The 16,364-nt window shown below is 48.8% G+C and overlaps 2 protein-coding genes across 4 annotated transcripts in view; one reads left to right on the top strand and one right to left on the bottom strand.

Moving 5' to 3' along the window:
• KRIT1 (KRIT1 ankyrin repeat containing) overlaps positions 1-14,333 on the bottom strand; it is a 1,383,280-nt gene extending 1,368,947 nt beyond the window's left edge. The window contains exons 1-2 of the mRNA XM_069648434.1: positions 14,138-14,333; positions 4,019-4,185 (exon numbers count right to left, since the gene is read on the bottom strand). Coding sequence (XP_069504535.1) covers positions 4,019-4,126 — 108 coding nt within the window. The 5' untranslated portion in view covers positions 4,127-4,185; positions 14,138-14,333. The remainder of the gene's footprint in view (positions 1-4,018; positions 4,186-14,137) is intronic.
• A 73-nt stretch (positions 14,334-14,406) lies between these two features.
• The window catches only part of ANKIB1 (ankyrin repeat and IBR domain containing 1), a 2,153,692-nt gene continuing 2,151,734 nt past the window's right edge, over positions 14,407-16,364 (top strand). For all 3 annotated transcript variants that reach the window (XM_069648430.1, XM_069648432.1, XM_069648433.1), the window contains exon 1: positions 14,407-15,488. The gene's annotated coding sequence lies outside the window, so the exon portion shown is untranslated. The remainder of the gene's footprint in view (positions 15,489-16,364) is intronic.

Here is a 16,364-nt window from a genome sequence, read left to right on the forward strand (position 1 = left end):
CAGAAACCTGTGCAGTTCACTTAGGGACCACTGCAAAAGGCTTAAGACTACAGGTGTTGGCAGTAAACCCAATTGGTAGCAGTCTGTACCACCCAAATTTACCTGGTAGCTGTGGCTGAGCAGCCAGACTTCTCTCAAGAAGAGTTAGACAGTATATAGAGTATACAAGATGTACCAAAATACAGTAGCACAAGCAAACACTGACCAGAGCTTTGGTATCAAGTATATAATTATTTATTTAAAGACACACTTAGAAACACTCTAGCACTATTATTTTAAGCAAGTTCAAAAACAGTCACTATTAATATATATACACATCCCTTATTCCTTATTAGACAAGTCTTAGTTAACACCACTTATTTCCAGACAGAGGTGAGCACTAAACTAAAGATGGCACTCCAAAAAGTTAAGAAAAAGGGAGGGAAAAGGCAGAAATTAGGAAAAGCACACAACACAATACTTTAGAAGCACTCAGCAAGGCAGGAAAGTCCAAGTCTACTTGTGAGCAAAAAGTTCAGGGGCCAGGCTCCATCTTGGAGAGAGTAGAACACCAATGCGCCCAAGATCACACAGTTTAAAAGGCTTGGAAAGTCTTGCAGAGAGTTTAAAAAGGAATCAGTTCAGCTCAGAAAAGTTCAGTTAGCCAGCCTAGGGCCAACCCAAGTGGTAAAATGAGGATTTACGAGACACCCTTCACAGACCGTTGCGAGGGAGGCCAGGCGGACACAGTACCTTGAAAGGGGAGAGAATCCTCCAGCGGGGGCAGTTGTTCCTGGCAGTAGATGCAAGTCGCGGCGCCGTCCAGAGGAAGAGAGGATCTGACGTGGAGGAAAGCTGAAGGTTGTTGCACTGCCAGGGAAGAAACCAGCTGCGGAGTTCTCCGGTTAAAAAGGTACTACTCTTTTATTCGCAGTAGTGGTAAAACGTGGTATCCCGGTTGCCGGGGTGCTTGACACAGGCAAGGCGGCCACGAGATGATCCGGGAAGGCAAAAAGGTAGGCAAACTGGTTATCCCCACCAGTCAAAGGAAGAAGACTCTTCGGGGTGAAGATCTCCTCTGTCGTTGGAAGAAGTGGTGAGTCGGTTCAGCAGGGCTCCACCGGTGGTGTCGTCGTTGCAGGTCGGCTCAGCTTCTCCCTCTTCGGATTCTTTGGTCCTGTGGCGACGTCTGAAGTCCCAGTCCCCAAAGCCCTGCTTTTATGCAGAAAACCCCCATTCATCAGTCCTAGCTGTCACTCAAACATGCTAAGTGGTGAGCCGGGCGGCTCACCACTGGGCCAATCACACAAGAGTGCGACTTGAGTTGCTAAGGCAACTCAGTCCAGGGTGCCTAAACCCCCTCCCACACCCCCTGTGGTACCCAGACAGAGTGGTACCACTTTGGAGGGCTTCTGTGCAGAAGCCCGCCTAAAGTGGAACAAAGCGCTCAACTTCGGGTTGGAGTCACAGAAGCGAACACAAATGCCATTTTGGAACAGAGTTCTGACAAAAAATACCAACCGGTGAATTAATATTAAATAAATAAACCGGCGGTATGTTTGAGGCTATGTTAAAAAGTATTAGCCTCGAACAATGGGAAAATCCCATAGGAATATATTCGCGGTCGAATATAAAAAGTAGTATCCACTGCCACCAGCCAAAACTCGCTCAGGGGGGACTGGACAGTGCCCCCTCGAACAACAGACCCAGGGGCAATCGAATTGCCCCTACCAATACGCCCACAATATGATGGTTTGTACTGGTTCTGTTCACAATTTAGGACAAGTAAAGCCAATGGTGACTTTGCATGCCCTGGGAAACAGTAGTCAGTCCCAGGGTACGGAGTCTATGTTTGGGGGTCACTATGACACTCCTGTGTTAAGGCACGGAGGGTGCTGTGTAACACATACCAAAAACACATGAAGCCCTATGGAGTAAAAGACCCCATAGCCCATAAAACACATTACAAAGTCAAAGGATATCTCAAATCATGTCTAAGAGTGGGAGAAAAAGAGTATCACTCTTAGCAGGAGAAAAAAATAAACCCCAAAAATCCAGAAAAGCTGCTGGGGGACTCAATAGGTTTGGGAAATTAGCCTTAACAGAGAATTCTCCCTAACACATTCCGTCTCCGGTATCCCGAAAAATCTTAGGTTGTTCCTCCGCTCCCTGTTTTCATAGTCATCCATCTGCCTGGCTCTCTCCTCGTCCCGTTTGTCCAGGGCCGATAGCCTCATGTCTATTTGTCCCTCCTGGGCCGCTGATGAGGACTGGTTGGTTTCCACCTGTAGGAGTCTAGCCTCAACTTTGTCCACCCTTGTGCAGGGAGGGGCGGCCTCCAGGCGGGCACACGCCCCACCTACGCCGGGTGGGGGCCTCACACCCGAGCCTCTCCTCGTCTCGGTGTAGTCTTGCAGGGTGGGGGAGCCGCCGGCGCCGTTCCCCTGTCTGTCAGTTGCCTCTGTTCTCCTTCCGGGAAGTGACTGGTGAGCACACGCACTGGGACTAGGCCCAGGGGCTACCACCTGTTTGGGCCGGAGCGGGTGGATGTCCTCTTTTCCGGGCCGCCCCGTCTTCACTGTGCTTGGCTCCCGGGGATGTCGGGGCCCGTTACCGCAATCTCCGAGACCCGAAGGCCGGGATTGGTACTGCCTCGCCGCTCCTCCCGCCGGGCCCGCTCTGCCGGGACTAGCTCTGACTCAGAGGGAGAGGGAGGGGGGGGGAGGAGGGGGCAGGGAAGGCTCAAGTTTCTTAGAAGGGGTCATTGTTCTGGGAGCGGGCGCGTGCCCCCCGGCGCCGGGGGTGGGGGGGTGTTCAGTGATGTCAGGGGCCGACCCCTCTGGTCGGCCACCTCACCTCAGCGGGCCGCTTCTTCTTCCCGCGTCCCAGAGTCTGTTGGGGGTGATGCCGGTCGGCGGGCTTCCTTGCTTTGGCAGCCCGTCTCCCCTTCCCCGGATCCACCCGCTGAATTCGTTAGCTTTGGTGGGCCGCACCGCCTTCTCGGACCGCGCTTCCTCCCTGGTCGATGAGCCGGATGCTCTCTCTAGGCCGCACCTCCGTCACGGCCCGTTCTCTGGTCCCCCCCTCCACCCCCCTCCCCCCCCCCCCCCCGAGGACCTCGAGCTCTGCTCTTTCGGACAGGGGCGCCACGGGGGCGGGGGGGGTCGGGTCACCGACACGGACCGGCCCAGTGAATCCGCCTGGGGGGTCTCGGGGCGGGGTGGCCCAATCCCCATTAAAGTCCCAGCCTCGGCGGGAGCACGGATCCTAGGCAGCCATTACCTATGCGCCCCCTGGTGGCCATCTCGAGTCTTGGTTTTTAATGGGACAAAAATCAAAACATACACCCCTTTCTGACTAAGAACACAATCCAACCTGATGCTAGACAAGATGTAACAAAGAATATATATATAGGAAAGAGAGCAGAAGAGATCAATACACAGAACCAAAACCAACATAAGGAGGTAGTTGAAAATAGTTGTACGGAAGATAAACTTGAAGATCCATGCCCACCTTTAAATCCAGTATTTTGTGACAAGGATGATGTTGAAGATAAGAAATAAACCCATTTTGAAGCGACTGTTCCAGGGATCTTGATTTTGAATTCATCCAATAGAGCTTCAATCTCTAAAGCATTGCTGCTTAGCAAGGCAACCGTAGTATACAAAATTCCCAATCTTAAAATAATAGTATCCAATGATATCGACTGAATTTAGTTTCCATACGAGGTCAATGCGTCACATATTATTAGCTCATCTCAAATCGACTATCGTGGCAGACAGGATTATAAAGGAATCAATTACTTTCAGAAAGATGTACTATGATGTCTCTAGGTACAGGCGCACTAATGGGAAGTAAGAGAGGAGCACGAGATGGCTTAATCTAGAAGAATACTGTGACGAATAGAAAATATCTTGTGAAAGGGGACAACTTGTTTTGACTCAATAAGGCAGAAAAGAAGCATTCTGCAGTATGTGTGCATGGTAAAACAAGGAGATGCCACTGATTGGTCTTGGAAAAAAAAAAGATGTTTTCTTACCTCATATGATTTTGCTCGATATTCATGGGAATTGAGGCTTGCAATATTCTTTGGACGAATCACAGCAACATAAACATCTTGTGTGTTATCCGAGCTTCCCATTGTCATTTGCCTCCTGTTTGCAACTTAGGGACAACATTGAAAACACATGGACAGCCAGGATCAGACTGCAAAAATAAGATGGAAATTAAATACGATTATAAGTGATGCACAGTATTGTGTAGATTACAAATAATAGTGGCACACAGGTTGGGCCATGGTTGGAAGGGCACTTGCAAAGTACAGACTATGCATTTACAGAAGAGAATTAAAAGCCAAAATCAGTTATATTGTTTAATTGAGTAATCTTCTGGGTATTTTTTGAGGCACTTGTTTCTGATAAGACCCAGCTAGGACAAATTTGGGGGGCGGGGGCAAGGGCGTTGGCATACTTATAGTGCGACTGTGTAGTGACCCAGTCTTGCACATGCAAGCTTTCCACGTACTTTGAGGCTATGGTCAAGGTTATTTTGCACAGAGTATTTCAATGTTATGGTGGTGTGGTGCGATGTGGCATCTGGTTGGAATGTAGGAAGGTTTATTGGCAGTTAGTACTGGCTTCGGAAGAGTAGATTAAAAAAGGCGCCTTCCATCTATCCGGATCGTCGGAGCTTGTAAAATGGCAATTATGTCTTTCACTCCCTCAGGGCGGAGCGGGGTAGGAGGACAGACATAGCCTTTAATGGCACGCCAGACTGAGCCCAGGTAGGTCCTCTCTCTGCGAAGGCTGTGGGACATTAAAGGTCATGTCCGCCTCCCACAGTAGGAGGGGTGAAAGCCATTTGCACCCTGGGGTTTATCCGAGGCGCAAATGTTCCCCCCACACCCCCCTCTGGAGATTAGTGTTGGTCCTGAGGGGAAAAAAAGGGTTCCATATAATAATGTTGCCACAAAAACCGCGCCATGCAAAAATATCGCCGAAAAATTGCCGTTTTTTGTGGAGACATTATTGCATGGAACATGCGGGGGGACACCCCCAATTTTATTTTTTATTTTACATTTTTATTTTGCCCCTGTCCCCATATATATGGTCACCCATATAATATCGCCACAACCTTTTCCCAGCGATATTATTTATGGCGACCATATATATGGGGATAATATTACCTGATACCAAAAAAAGTCACCAGTCACCATACAGAAAAGGGACTAAGTCACTTTTCCATTTCTATGGCGGCAGGGAGATGGGAGGAGTGCCAGGACCAGACCAGGACAAGATCAGAAAGCTCCAGTCAGCAGGTAAACGGGGAAGGAGGGGGTGAGGAAGGGGTAAGGACTGTTTTTTGGGGGGAGGGGAGTGTGGGGGGGCAACAGGGAGAGGCTTCCTGTTACTTCCCCACATAAAAAATAAATGAATTTAAAAAAGCGGCACAACCCGGGAAGGTCCTTGGGTGGCTGAAAACAGCAGGCGAAGAATGTGTATTCTCGGTCGCCATTCCAGCCACCTGATTGGCTAATGACACTAGCCCGGGTGAGTTTGCAGAATTATAAATATTTGGCATGTTTGTATTTTAGAAATGTGCATGAAATTATTATGCAGTGTAGCATAACAAATCAACATAGTGGGCTATCCTTTACCAGAACCGGTCAGCACAGTAATAATGTGATTGGAATGCACCTTTCAGTGTGGTGTGAGGATGACTGACGGTTGCAAGTGCATGATGTGTGTATGCGTGTATGCTCGATTTCTCAACCTACATAAGCCTGAGTGATGCTGCAGTTTGAATATCTATGGGGTCAGTGGGCATTCATAAGGGAGACCCCAGTCAACTGATACATCCCAGCAATCTTCTGCCATAACCCGTCATAGCATAGTCTAAAATGTCCTAACAATTCATAAGAAGTGTGATGAATCCAAGGAATTCATCCCTTCTCCCAAAGAGGGAGCCACCCTCTTTCCCCTTTGGAACTAAGGAGGTGAGGCCGCTAAACAATACCCTGCCTAAGGGACGGGACAGGGCAAGCGGAATCCCACTGTGGGTAACCCCTCTCCCCGGTATAAGGAATTCCCAAATAATTACATCCCACCTCCTGTTACGTCTAAGTACTCAATGTTTATTGGTTAAATGGGAATGGAACAAGGTAATCATATACAGGGCCCCTTTAATGTGGATAGCTTGGTTTTCAACCTGTACTCGTTACTGCCTTCTGGTGAATACCACACAATGGCGTCTTAACTTGCCTTGAAGCGGGAGGGGTGGCTCAATTCCCATTGGATGGCAGCAATATTGAAGAAAAGCAGTCGGAGCGCAAGAAATGCCAGGCTGCCTAGAGAAGCATGTTGTTAATGCAGTGAGAGGAGAGTCGAGAAAACAAGCGAAACACGGCCACTTGGTGCTCAGCAGAGAACCTGCAGCCTGGTATCGTCACAAGTGAAGGAACCAAGATATCCCACCAGGAGCAGCAGGTTGGCGTCCCGCTGAAGAGATATCCAGAGCCAGTGTTTCTAGAAACGAGGCCACCAATGGGAGATGCAACCGCGCAGATCGCTGAGAGGTCTGAACCGCGGAAGCACACTTCCCAAAGACACTGAAGCCACACCGCCACTGGAAGCGAGGTACGCATTGTTGTTCCAAAAGCGGGTGGAAAACGTTGGGGCCCCAGAAAAGCCCAGACTGGGCGAGCCTGCGGAAGGACCGAAGAAGCCAGGAACCCGCACAGGGCAGAGCATAACAATACCCCTAGAGAAGTTTAGCGAAGTAAGCTACAGAGAAAGGCTGCATAGGCCCATAGTCCACCCAAGGCTGAGCAGAAAACCCTAGGAGGGGTTGGGAGAAAGAAACTACCGATGAAGGCTGAGCAGGCACATTGCCCACATATGGCTGACCATACCAGAAACCCAGGAATGGTGCAGCGAAATAAGCTACAAGCAGTGCTGAGCAGGCCTGTAACCCTCCGAGGTTGAGAAACCACTTACCCCCATGAGGGGCTGAACGAAGAACAGAACGAACAGGGCTGACAAAGTCTAATGACTAACCGAGGCTGAGAAGGTGGAACATTCAGACAAGACAAGGAATTAACTTGGTTTCTTTTTTAACTACAAGCCTGTCCAGATTCGGAAGAGATTTCCCAGGAGACGGGGGATAAAGTAAAGACTGGAGTATATGAAGAGGGCATTTATTTTTTTTATTTTTGCATTTGCTACAGCACACAAAACCCTTGGTATACTCGGATCGAGTTACACTAGGGTACAAAGTGACATAAGGAAAAATGGAGGAGAAGGGGGGTGGGACAAAGCAGTGGGGGGATACAATAGTCTTAGGAGGAATACAGTCAGTTAAACAGCCATGTCTTTAAGTGTCTGCAGAATGTCCTGTAGACCTGTTCTTTTCTGAGTGCAAGTGGAAAATTGTTCCAAGGTTTGACGCCATGACCGGGAAGCTCTTACCCCCTACTGAGAGGTGGTTGATGTTGGGGGTCTTCAGGAGGTAAGAGTTTGATGATCTGGGTAGGGGCATATTTCTCAACGCATAGTGAGAGGTAAGTCTGGGCAGTGTTGGAGAGACATCGGTGGTCCAGGGACAATGGTTTGAATTTAATCCTTTCCCGGATGGGCAACCAGTGTGCAGCTCTCATGGCTGCTGAGATATAGTCAGATTTGGAGAGGCCAATGGCCGCTCGGAGGGCATTATTCTGGATCGTCTGGAGTTTGTTCAGGTTTCGTTCAGAGGGGACAGTAAATAAGGCGCTACAATAGTCGAGCTTGGCTCCAGTGACAGCTCCTGCTATAGTTAGGCGGTTGGGGTGGAGAGGAAGGGCCTGTTTGCATGACGCAGTTTGACTCTGTAGGCAGCCACTGATGCGATTGAGTTCACTTGACGTGAGAGATTGAGGTTGGCATCCAGGTAGATGCAAATAGTTTTGGCAGCAGTAGAAGTGGTGATGCGGTTACCATCGATGATGAATTCCTTGTATGCTGGATCAATGTTGCGAAGTGTGCAGATAGAGCAGACAATGAGGATTTCAGTTTTGTCGTCGTTAAGACAGAGTAGGTCAGAAGCCATCCAATTTTGAATGACCTTGTAAGCAGTGTTTATGGTTGCTGAGTCCTGGGCGTATGATCCAGAGGGGGGATAAGGAGCTGTGTGTCACAGTAGTTTGTGTATGAAATGCCAAGTAGGTCAAGGTGGCCGAAGATGGATTTTGTGTAAATGTTGTAAAGGGTGGGGAGAGGCAGGTGTCCTGGGTGACTCTGCAAGTGACAGGGGTAGGTTCTGCAGAGAAGTCGTTGATGAAGACACAAGAGGATCTGTCAGCTAGGAAGGACCTCACCCAATTGGTAGCTGGTGGCGAGAAGTTCGCTGTTGAGGCAAGTTGAGAGCAGAGGGTTTGGTGGTCTACCAAATCGAATGCTGCAGAGGGTCTAACATCAGGAGGGCCGGTTTGCCAGTGTCTTGGATTACATCGATTTGTATTTTCATATCTAGTAGGGCAGTTTCGGTTCTGCATTTGGGGCGGAATCCTGATTGGCGAGTACCCAGGATGTTGTTTTACTCAAGATACTGTTGGACCTGGATGTAGGCAACACAATCCAGGATCTTCAGGAGGTAGGGAACCATAGTGATGGGGCAGTAGTTTTTCAGGATGGATGGGTCAAGGGAGGATTTCTTCAGGAGCGGTAGGACCCATGCTTCCTTCAGGGAAGTTGGCACCGAGTTGGTGGCAAAGGACGCGTTTATAGCTGTGAAGAAGGGTACAAGTATCTTGCCACAATATTTGATGATTGGGGCTGGGCAGGTGTCGCCTTTGCAGCGTGACGGTTTGAGACTCTTGACAATCATGGTGATGTCAATGTCTGAGACTGGGTGGAAGCTGAACGGGGAGCTGGTGTGGGTCTTTAAAGGTCAGGGTGCTGGTTTAGTGAGCAGAGTAGTTGCTTGGCAGCGATTTTTCCTTTGAGGGAGTTGAACGGTTAAGGCGTCTTGGATTTGTTCACACCAGGTGCCATCTACGGTCAGGTCTGACTTTTGGGGCAGGTGGTCTCTCGTTCCCGGAGAATTGTGAAAAGGTCCAGGAAGTTGGATGAGGCAGTACCAATTCTGGAACTATAGCTATTGGCTTTGGCAGCGTGGATTTCCTTTTTGTAGTTTTTGGCAAGCGAGGAGAAGAGGGCTTTGGGGGCGGGGAGGGTTCTTTTACCCAAGCTAGCTCGGCAGTGTGCTTATTTGCGCAGGATTCAAGGAGTACAGGAGTGAACCAGGTGTTTTTTTAAGTGAGGGTTTGGCTTTCCTGAGTTTGAGAGGAGCAAGCATGTTGACTGCTTGTGTGATAGATAGCTTGTAGTGGTCAACCAGTGTTGCTGGGTCTGTTGCTGAAGGTGGGGGTTGCACCACAGTGGCAAGTAGCGGATAGAGGTTGGTCGGGTTGAAGGTTTTTTTGTGCGCCGGGCCATGTATTCAGGTTTGGCAGGGTGACCTGGTCTGGGGCGTTCCTCCAAGTGGGGGCTTTTGAGGGCAATGATGTGATGGTCCGACCATGGGCAGGGGGAGGTGACAGGGATGTTACAATTGAGGTCGCTTAACCAGTTTAGGATACATTCATGGTCATGGGTGGGCTCAAGAGAGCATTGTGAGAAGCTGGCATGGTAGTGCTATAGCTAGGCTGGTGGCCAATGAGTCAGCTGCTCGTTGAGGCACCCAAGGATTATGACTTTAGATTTGATGGAGGTGAAGATACTTTGCATTAAGTTGTCTTCGAAGCGAGTCTGGGGCCAGGTGGACGGTAGATAAGGAGGACTGATCGAGTCAGTAGGTGACATGGATATCTTGGTGAGGCATTCACAATTTGGGATGACATTGGTTTGCAAGACTCTGATGGTGAGGGTGTTTTTAAAGATCAGGGTGATGCTGCCCCCTATTTTAAAGGATATGTCACATCTTAGGATGGTAAATCCAGGGGAGTTAGCAATGGAAAGGTCTGGGCCTGCAGCAGGGTGGAGCCAAGTTTCTGGGATGGCAAGCAGGTCCAGGACGCTGGTGGTTATGAGGTCAAGGATTTCAGCTGCGTGTGCTGGGACTGATCTAGCGTTGATTAGTACGCAGTTAATGGCTTTGCAGATGGGGCTGGTGGGTGTGCGTGTTTGAGACATTTGCAGTGGTTGGGAAGCGTGGAGAGGTAGGCGTGGGATGAACTAGGTGCAGAATCGGAGGAACCTGTTCCTCGTGAAAGTCGGAGGGGGCGAGACAAAGGCCAAGTTGGGGATTTTGGGTAGCGTAGGGCCTAGTCTGCAATTTTGCGGTAGGCCGATTGATTGCGATGCATGCAGTAAGCCGAGTGCGCAGCGTGAGGAGGCTGTTCCTCGTAAAGATTGGAGGGTACGTAGCAGTGGCAGAGTCAAGGATTTCGGGTTGCGAGGGGCCCGGTCTACAGGTTTGCAGTGGGCCGATTGATTGCGATGAGTGGTGTGGGATGCATGCAGTAAGCCGAGTGCACAGCATTGTTTGGTCTGTACTTAAATCCATTTTGCCTTTAATTTGTTAATATCGCTGTGCGCTGCGTTTGCAATCCCTGCTCTCTGCCCAGAACCGTCTTCCTTGTTCCCTCTCCCCTACCCACCTCACAGCCCACCCCATGGCCTGATTGGGCCTGGTGCCTCTTTAAGCCGATAACCGAGGGCAGCCTCCATGCCGTGTTAGCCTGTGGAGCCGGCAGCAGTCAACCATCAGCGACTAACAAGGTAGACGAGGTCTGGACAGTGGACCAGCAATTGCTGCTCCCCTTTAAACTGTCCAACCCATCTTATTTAAAAGCCTGTATCGTGTTGCACATCCGTATGCCAGCCATATCCAATGGCCAAGCAAAGTAATTCACTCAGCCATATCTCGCATGTAGATTGTGATAGCTAGCAATATCTCGCATTTAGACAGAGTGCTTATATGTGCCATATTGTTACTTGGCCCAAATTGTCCACTGTTGTACTCGCAGCTAAGGAACGTACCCTTCCGACCTGCTATCCCAAACCTTGTAGTTACTGTCTGCATTGTTATACCCCATTTAGGCATGTCTTCCGCTATCTAGGTGACCCAAACCCAACTGCTACTGCATTTTACTGTCTACGGTTGTATCCCCATTTAGGCCTTTCTCCCGCTATCCAGGTTTCCCAAACCAAGGTGCTACTGCGTTTTAATGTTTACTGTTGCATCCCCATTTAGGCCTTTCTCCTGCTATACAGGTGTCCCAAACCAAGGTGCTACTGTGTTTTACTGTCTACTCTCTACTGCATTTTAATGTCTACTCTTGCATCCCTACTCTAGTTACTACTGTGTTTTACTGCACACCCCCACCTCCTCTATCCAGGTTTCCCAAAACCCGCTCCTACTGCCACACCTAAATGCACCTCCCCCTGACCAGGTGCCCAAAGACCATGTGAGTGCAAGTCTAGTTTTAACCCAGTTGGAGGTGCCCCATCTACTCTGTCACACAATCCAATGTTTTCTTCCCACAGGTTAGAGACCATGCCACACACCGGCCAAATCGGAGCTGCGTGCTGGTGCACCAGCAGGCCTGACGAGACCCTCCACACCCTAACGCAGCCTTTCCCAACGTACAGCCCATCATCCCAACCATCCACTTCATCTCGCATACCCCTGCTCACCCGCCAAAACACCAAGCAATACGTCCCTCCTCCTCACCTCTTCAACCCACCTCCCATCCTCCTGCTACAGTCCCTCCACGTAGATCTCGCACCGCTCAATCAAGATCGGCACGATGTGGGAGATGAGAACATTAACCTCCGGAACATGCTGGACAGCCCAGTGACCAAGGTAAAACAACCTCGATTGGAGCTTTGGGTCCGATACGGTGGTCCCAGGATCATATCCCTTATATAGGTGTCTGGATCCCCAGCAGGATGTCAGAGGTTTTCCGATGTAATTTCCCACCCCTGATTTAAGAATTCTCTGATCTCATTAGATGGGGTTTGCAGGTTTGCAGCAATTCAAATTAACCTTATCCTTCACTTGATGTACCCGTGTGGTTTTACCAGTTCGGATCCCTGATACTGAGCTGCGCATACTGCAGGGGGAGGATTCTCAAAATTACTTGGGTAACAAGTGGGCAAGAATCTCTAAGAGGGTACTGTTGCGGCTCACGGGGGGTGGGCAGACTTGGGGGTTCATGGCGTGTACAACTTAGCAGCACCGGTCTCACACTTGGTCGCCTGGGTTGACACCACTAGTCAGCCAAAGTGGAAAATAATTGAACAAACTCATTCGGCGCTATAGCTGATTCACCTCCTGCAGAGGTCCCTTATGCCGAACTGCTGTTTCCTGTTCTTGGCAAAAACTAGAAATATACTGTACTATTTGGGTAGGGCACTTCGCAGGCGGGGCACAATTACACCTATTTGGAATAATCCAAGTTCTCAACCAGGGTGTGACCTCATGAGCTTTGAGTCTGGTGGTCTGATGATTTTGCAGCAATTATACAGGGATGGGCACCCACTGACCTTTCGGGAATACAAGGAAGTCTTTGCCCTGCCTGAAACTGAGCGACTGATATGCTCAGTTGCAACATTGGGCCTCTCATCCACCCTCAACGCGTGGGGCTACTAGGCCACTAAAGGCCACTGGTGTGCAAGTGTTTTCCTTTGCTTTTTTTAGTACCAGCCCAGCTCCACAGAGCAGGACTCAAACGAAAGTGATATTGTTAGAAGGAGAGACCCAGAACAGTCCACACACCATGGTAATGACCTAGTTCAAAGGGGATTTCCCCAACAGGGACTAGGTCCCGTCCCAAACTCAGGCCTCAGCGGACTTGCCAATAGTTGTCATTTCACTCAAGAGTTGAACGTGACAGGAGTGAGATTGATGACTGATGCCTAGATCAGAGGGGCAAGCCCCCACAGTCTCTAGGCCCAGGTCTACAATCCAAGCAAAGTCTACTAGAAGAGTTGAAGATTTTATGAATCGACTGTTGCGGACCGTCAACAGCATGCTTGTCGTTCATGTTTCAGGCTTCACAAATAAAGGACGGTTAAATGCACTCGCTTCAACTACCAGTACCTTATTGTATTTTACAAGGTAGTTGCAACACCAGCCAACGGAATCTGAAAAGGGAAAAGCGACAGTACCCAAACGGTACCTGTGCAAAAGGTAGTAAGTACTCCAACACGGACTGATTCACCTTAATGCCCTGTCTTAACGGAATGTATGTTGGGGGAGTCACTTGGACCACTGCCTCTTGCACGGGTACTTTTAGGCAGAGGTCGAAGTGGGCGGGCGGTCGGGACTTGGAGCAGTGCTCCTATACTTTTTATTTTTAAGTTTCACTGTTTCTACACTTTTATTTTGAAAAGAACCCGTTCTGGAATGGATTTGTTTGAAAATAAAAGTGTAGGAAGAAGTTGAAGCTTGTTAAATAACGCTTATTGACTCTCCGTTTTAACATGTTCTTTGAATATTTGATGTACTTTTCTCAGCTCCCCGATTTGTTGTACATCATTATGTTCTTATTTAAAATGAATAAAATTATTAAACACAAGAAGTTAAAGCTTGCAAACATTCCCTTAAAGTGCAGGTGCGTTTGTTTGGGGGTTTGGATTGTGTGTGGAGAGCAGGGGCATGGCAGCAGGGAACATAGTTCCATGTTACATTTAAGGTTTTAGGGTTGTAGAGATTACTCTGGAGCCTCAGGGGACATAGACAGCTTTACTGGGTTCGTAAGTTACAGGTAAGTACAATAAGAGTAGATATGGTGTACATAAGACAAGTCCTCAATATGAGGACAAGTTCTTAAACTAAGAGACATCCACTGGTCCCCCTGTGCTCAAGCTTCACTTCCCAACTGACTCTCTGGAATCCCAGAGGCTTTACATAATAACATTCTACACATACCCAACACTCCATGCTCCACAGTCTATGCTCAGACACACACATCAGAAACAATCAGATCAGGTAGAACAAAACATTCCACTACTTCTTTTCGTACACGTCGACCACTGCGGTTAGGTGCTACTGCTTTCCCCCTATTCGTATTCCTTTGGAGTCTCCCCTCCCTGTCCCTTCCCGGGCTAGCCATCCCTTCCCCATCCAATTTCCTCCTTCATGTAGGGGACACACTTAAACATGCAATCTTCCTTACCTCCTCTGCTTCTGCTGCTGAGACTCTCGAACCCCGACAAGCCGGCGGACTGTGGTGAATTAATTAGCAACAAAAGTGGACAGAACTGTAAAATGCCAGACCCTTATAACAATTTAGATACACTTCCTGAATTGTAACTTGCTTCAGTCCGTTGTTTATTTCTATACTCCTACCTCACCGCCTGTGTCCAACGAATGGATGAGGTCTTTCCAGTTCGCTTGTTTATCCTCCGGTTTCTTGCCCCACCCCCCATGATTGTTTCCGGGTCGAGGGAGGTTGTGTTCCGGTTGGAAATCCCGGCTGTTACTGGTGCTTGTGTTGTTGTTGTAGGTGTCAGTGTCTCAGGTTGCTGTGTCTTGTGGAAGGGAGCCACAAGTGTCTTGACAGGCGGAAGTCTGTGCAGTTAACTTTATATTAAAAGAGACACGGGAAATAGACTTGAATGGTTGTTCTCGGCCCCTTTAGAATGGTCACTGCAACGTAGGATCTTGTTGCCGGAAAAGAAAGGGAACCGGCACCCTGGGTCGAAGGTTGCTTGTATTGGAAGCCGATTTACGTGCAGGTGAGGGCGAGACTTCCCCGACGGAAGCAGGGCCATAATAGCAAAGGAAGAGAGCTTCGGGACATTGGAGAAGGAAGAGAGCATCTTGTTGCTAGGGAACATTGTGAAATATAGACAAGCGAGGTCTGTAACGGACCTGGTACTAGGAATGGTCATGGCAGCAAATGTAGATATGTGAATCTGACGCCGGTAAAGCAAGGGGTCCGGCAGCCAGGATTCGAGCATTCACGTAGTCGGAGAATTCTGGGATCCAACCGCAAGGTAAGCGGGGTGCAGGGGGCTGATCCTGCTACTAGAGGAGGGTGATAAACTGGCGGTGAGGAGAGGAACCTGCACTTTGGGGGCCTGAAGGACTATGCAAACCATGGAGTGGGTAGCAACTGCATTGAATTAAGCGGCGCAACCTGGCTCCTGGGTGCATCCTACGTTGCTGGCAGATGACGGGTCAAGCAGCCTGTAGGGAAGAGATAGCCTTTTCCCAGCCCCTACCTTCCCCGACCATCGCCATAAGCCGTGTCGCTGAACCCATCTTCACAGCTGGAGCTGCTGTGTGCTGTATCTAGGGAGTGGCACTGCCGGAAAGTCCAGTGCAGCCCCTGTCACCGTGGGCCACGCACCGTCACTGAATTACGAGCAGCACCCTAAGGGAAGGGCCTGGTGCTATTTTCTGGGCTACCTGCCAAGGAGTGTAAGTGTTGGCAGGGTCTCTTGGACTGACATTGCTCCTGCAAGGAACGTACCGCCAGAGATGGACGTCATACAGCCGCGCATTCATCCTTTGATGTGCCAGTAAGTGCTTTTTCACGCCACCTTTGCTTTTGATTCCCTGTCAGGTGTTACTGAGCAGCATGAAGGATGACAACCGCTATGTGGGGGCAAATGTGGCTCTAGGTCTCACGCCAGTGACATTTTTGGTAGCATCTTGTGTACGCTTAGGATAATTCCGAGTCAGTAGAATGCTAAATATTTCTAGTGTGCAAATAGCGCTCATGCACAGGGCAGTTTCTAGCCAACTTGTTGCCTAGGGCGAAACACTAGAATGCGCCTCTCCTACAGGCACACATCACTCCCAAAGTGTCCTGCGACAAAACCCCTCAATATCAATAAGTAATTGCTATATAAATGAAGCGGGTTTATTTACATTGCAATTCAAGTACTTTACAGAAGAAATCTAATGTGAAAACACAGCTGTTGCTGCTCAAGTAAATGGTTTTTCTGTCATCTGCTCCTAGGGAAGGCCTTGCCTGAATACATAGCGACTAACAATATTAATTATTTTCTGATAGGTTATCATTCCAAGATGGACAGTCTGGTATACTCTTACTGTCATCTTTCAAAATACCTCTAAGAAAGTGGGAAATGGGGGAAAATAGCACCAACGAGGGTTTCTGTATACTTTGCATTACATCTAAGAGCATTTCAGGAATATAACAGTGATCAGAGAACTCTTTATTTGATAAACAAGTCTGTGATAAAACGATTGTATGTGTGAATTTCTAAATTCATAAGACACATGGCTTGGTGCTCACATCGCGGTTCACAACACTTGCCCTAACATTAAAAGGTTTGTAACCATGAACCATACATACTTATTCGAACAGCTTAAGTTTTGGGGTGTGAGTATAACCTTGCAGGAATATCAGCCACTCGCATGGGGTACAAAGG

This window comes from Ambystoma mexicanum, chromosome 2q (genome assembly GCF_040938575.1).
Source record: "Ambystoma mexicanum isolate Mex_15411 chromosome 2q, UKY_AmexF1_1, whole genome shotgun sequence".
NCBI lineage: Eukaryota > Metazoa > Chordata > Amphibia > Caudata > Ambystomatidae > Ambystoma > Ambystoma mexicanum.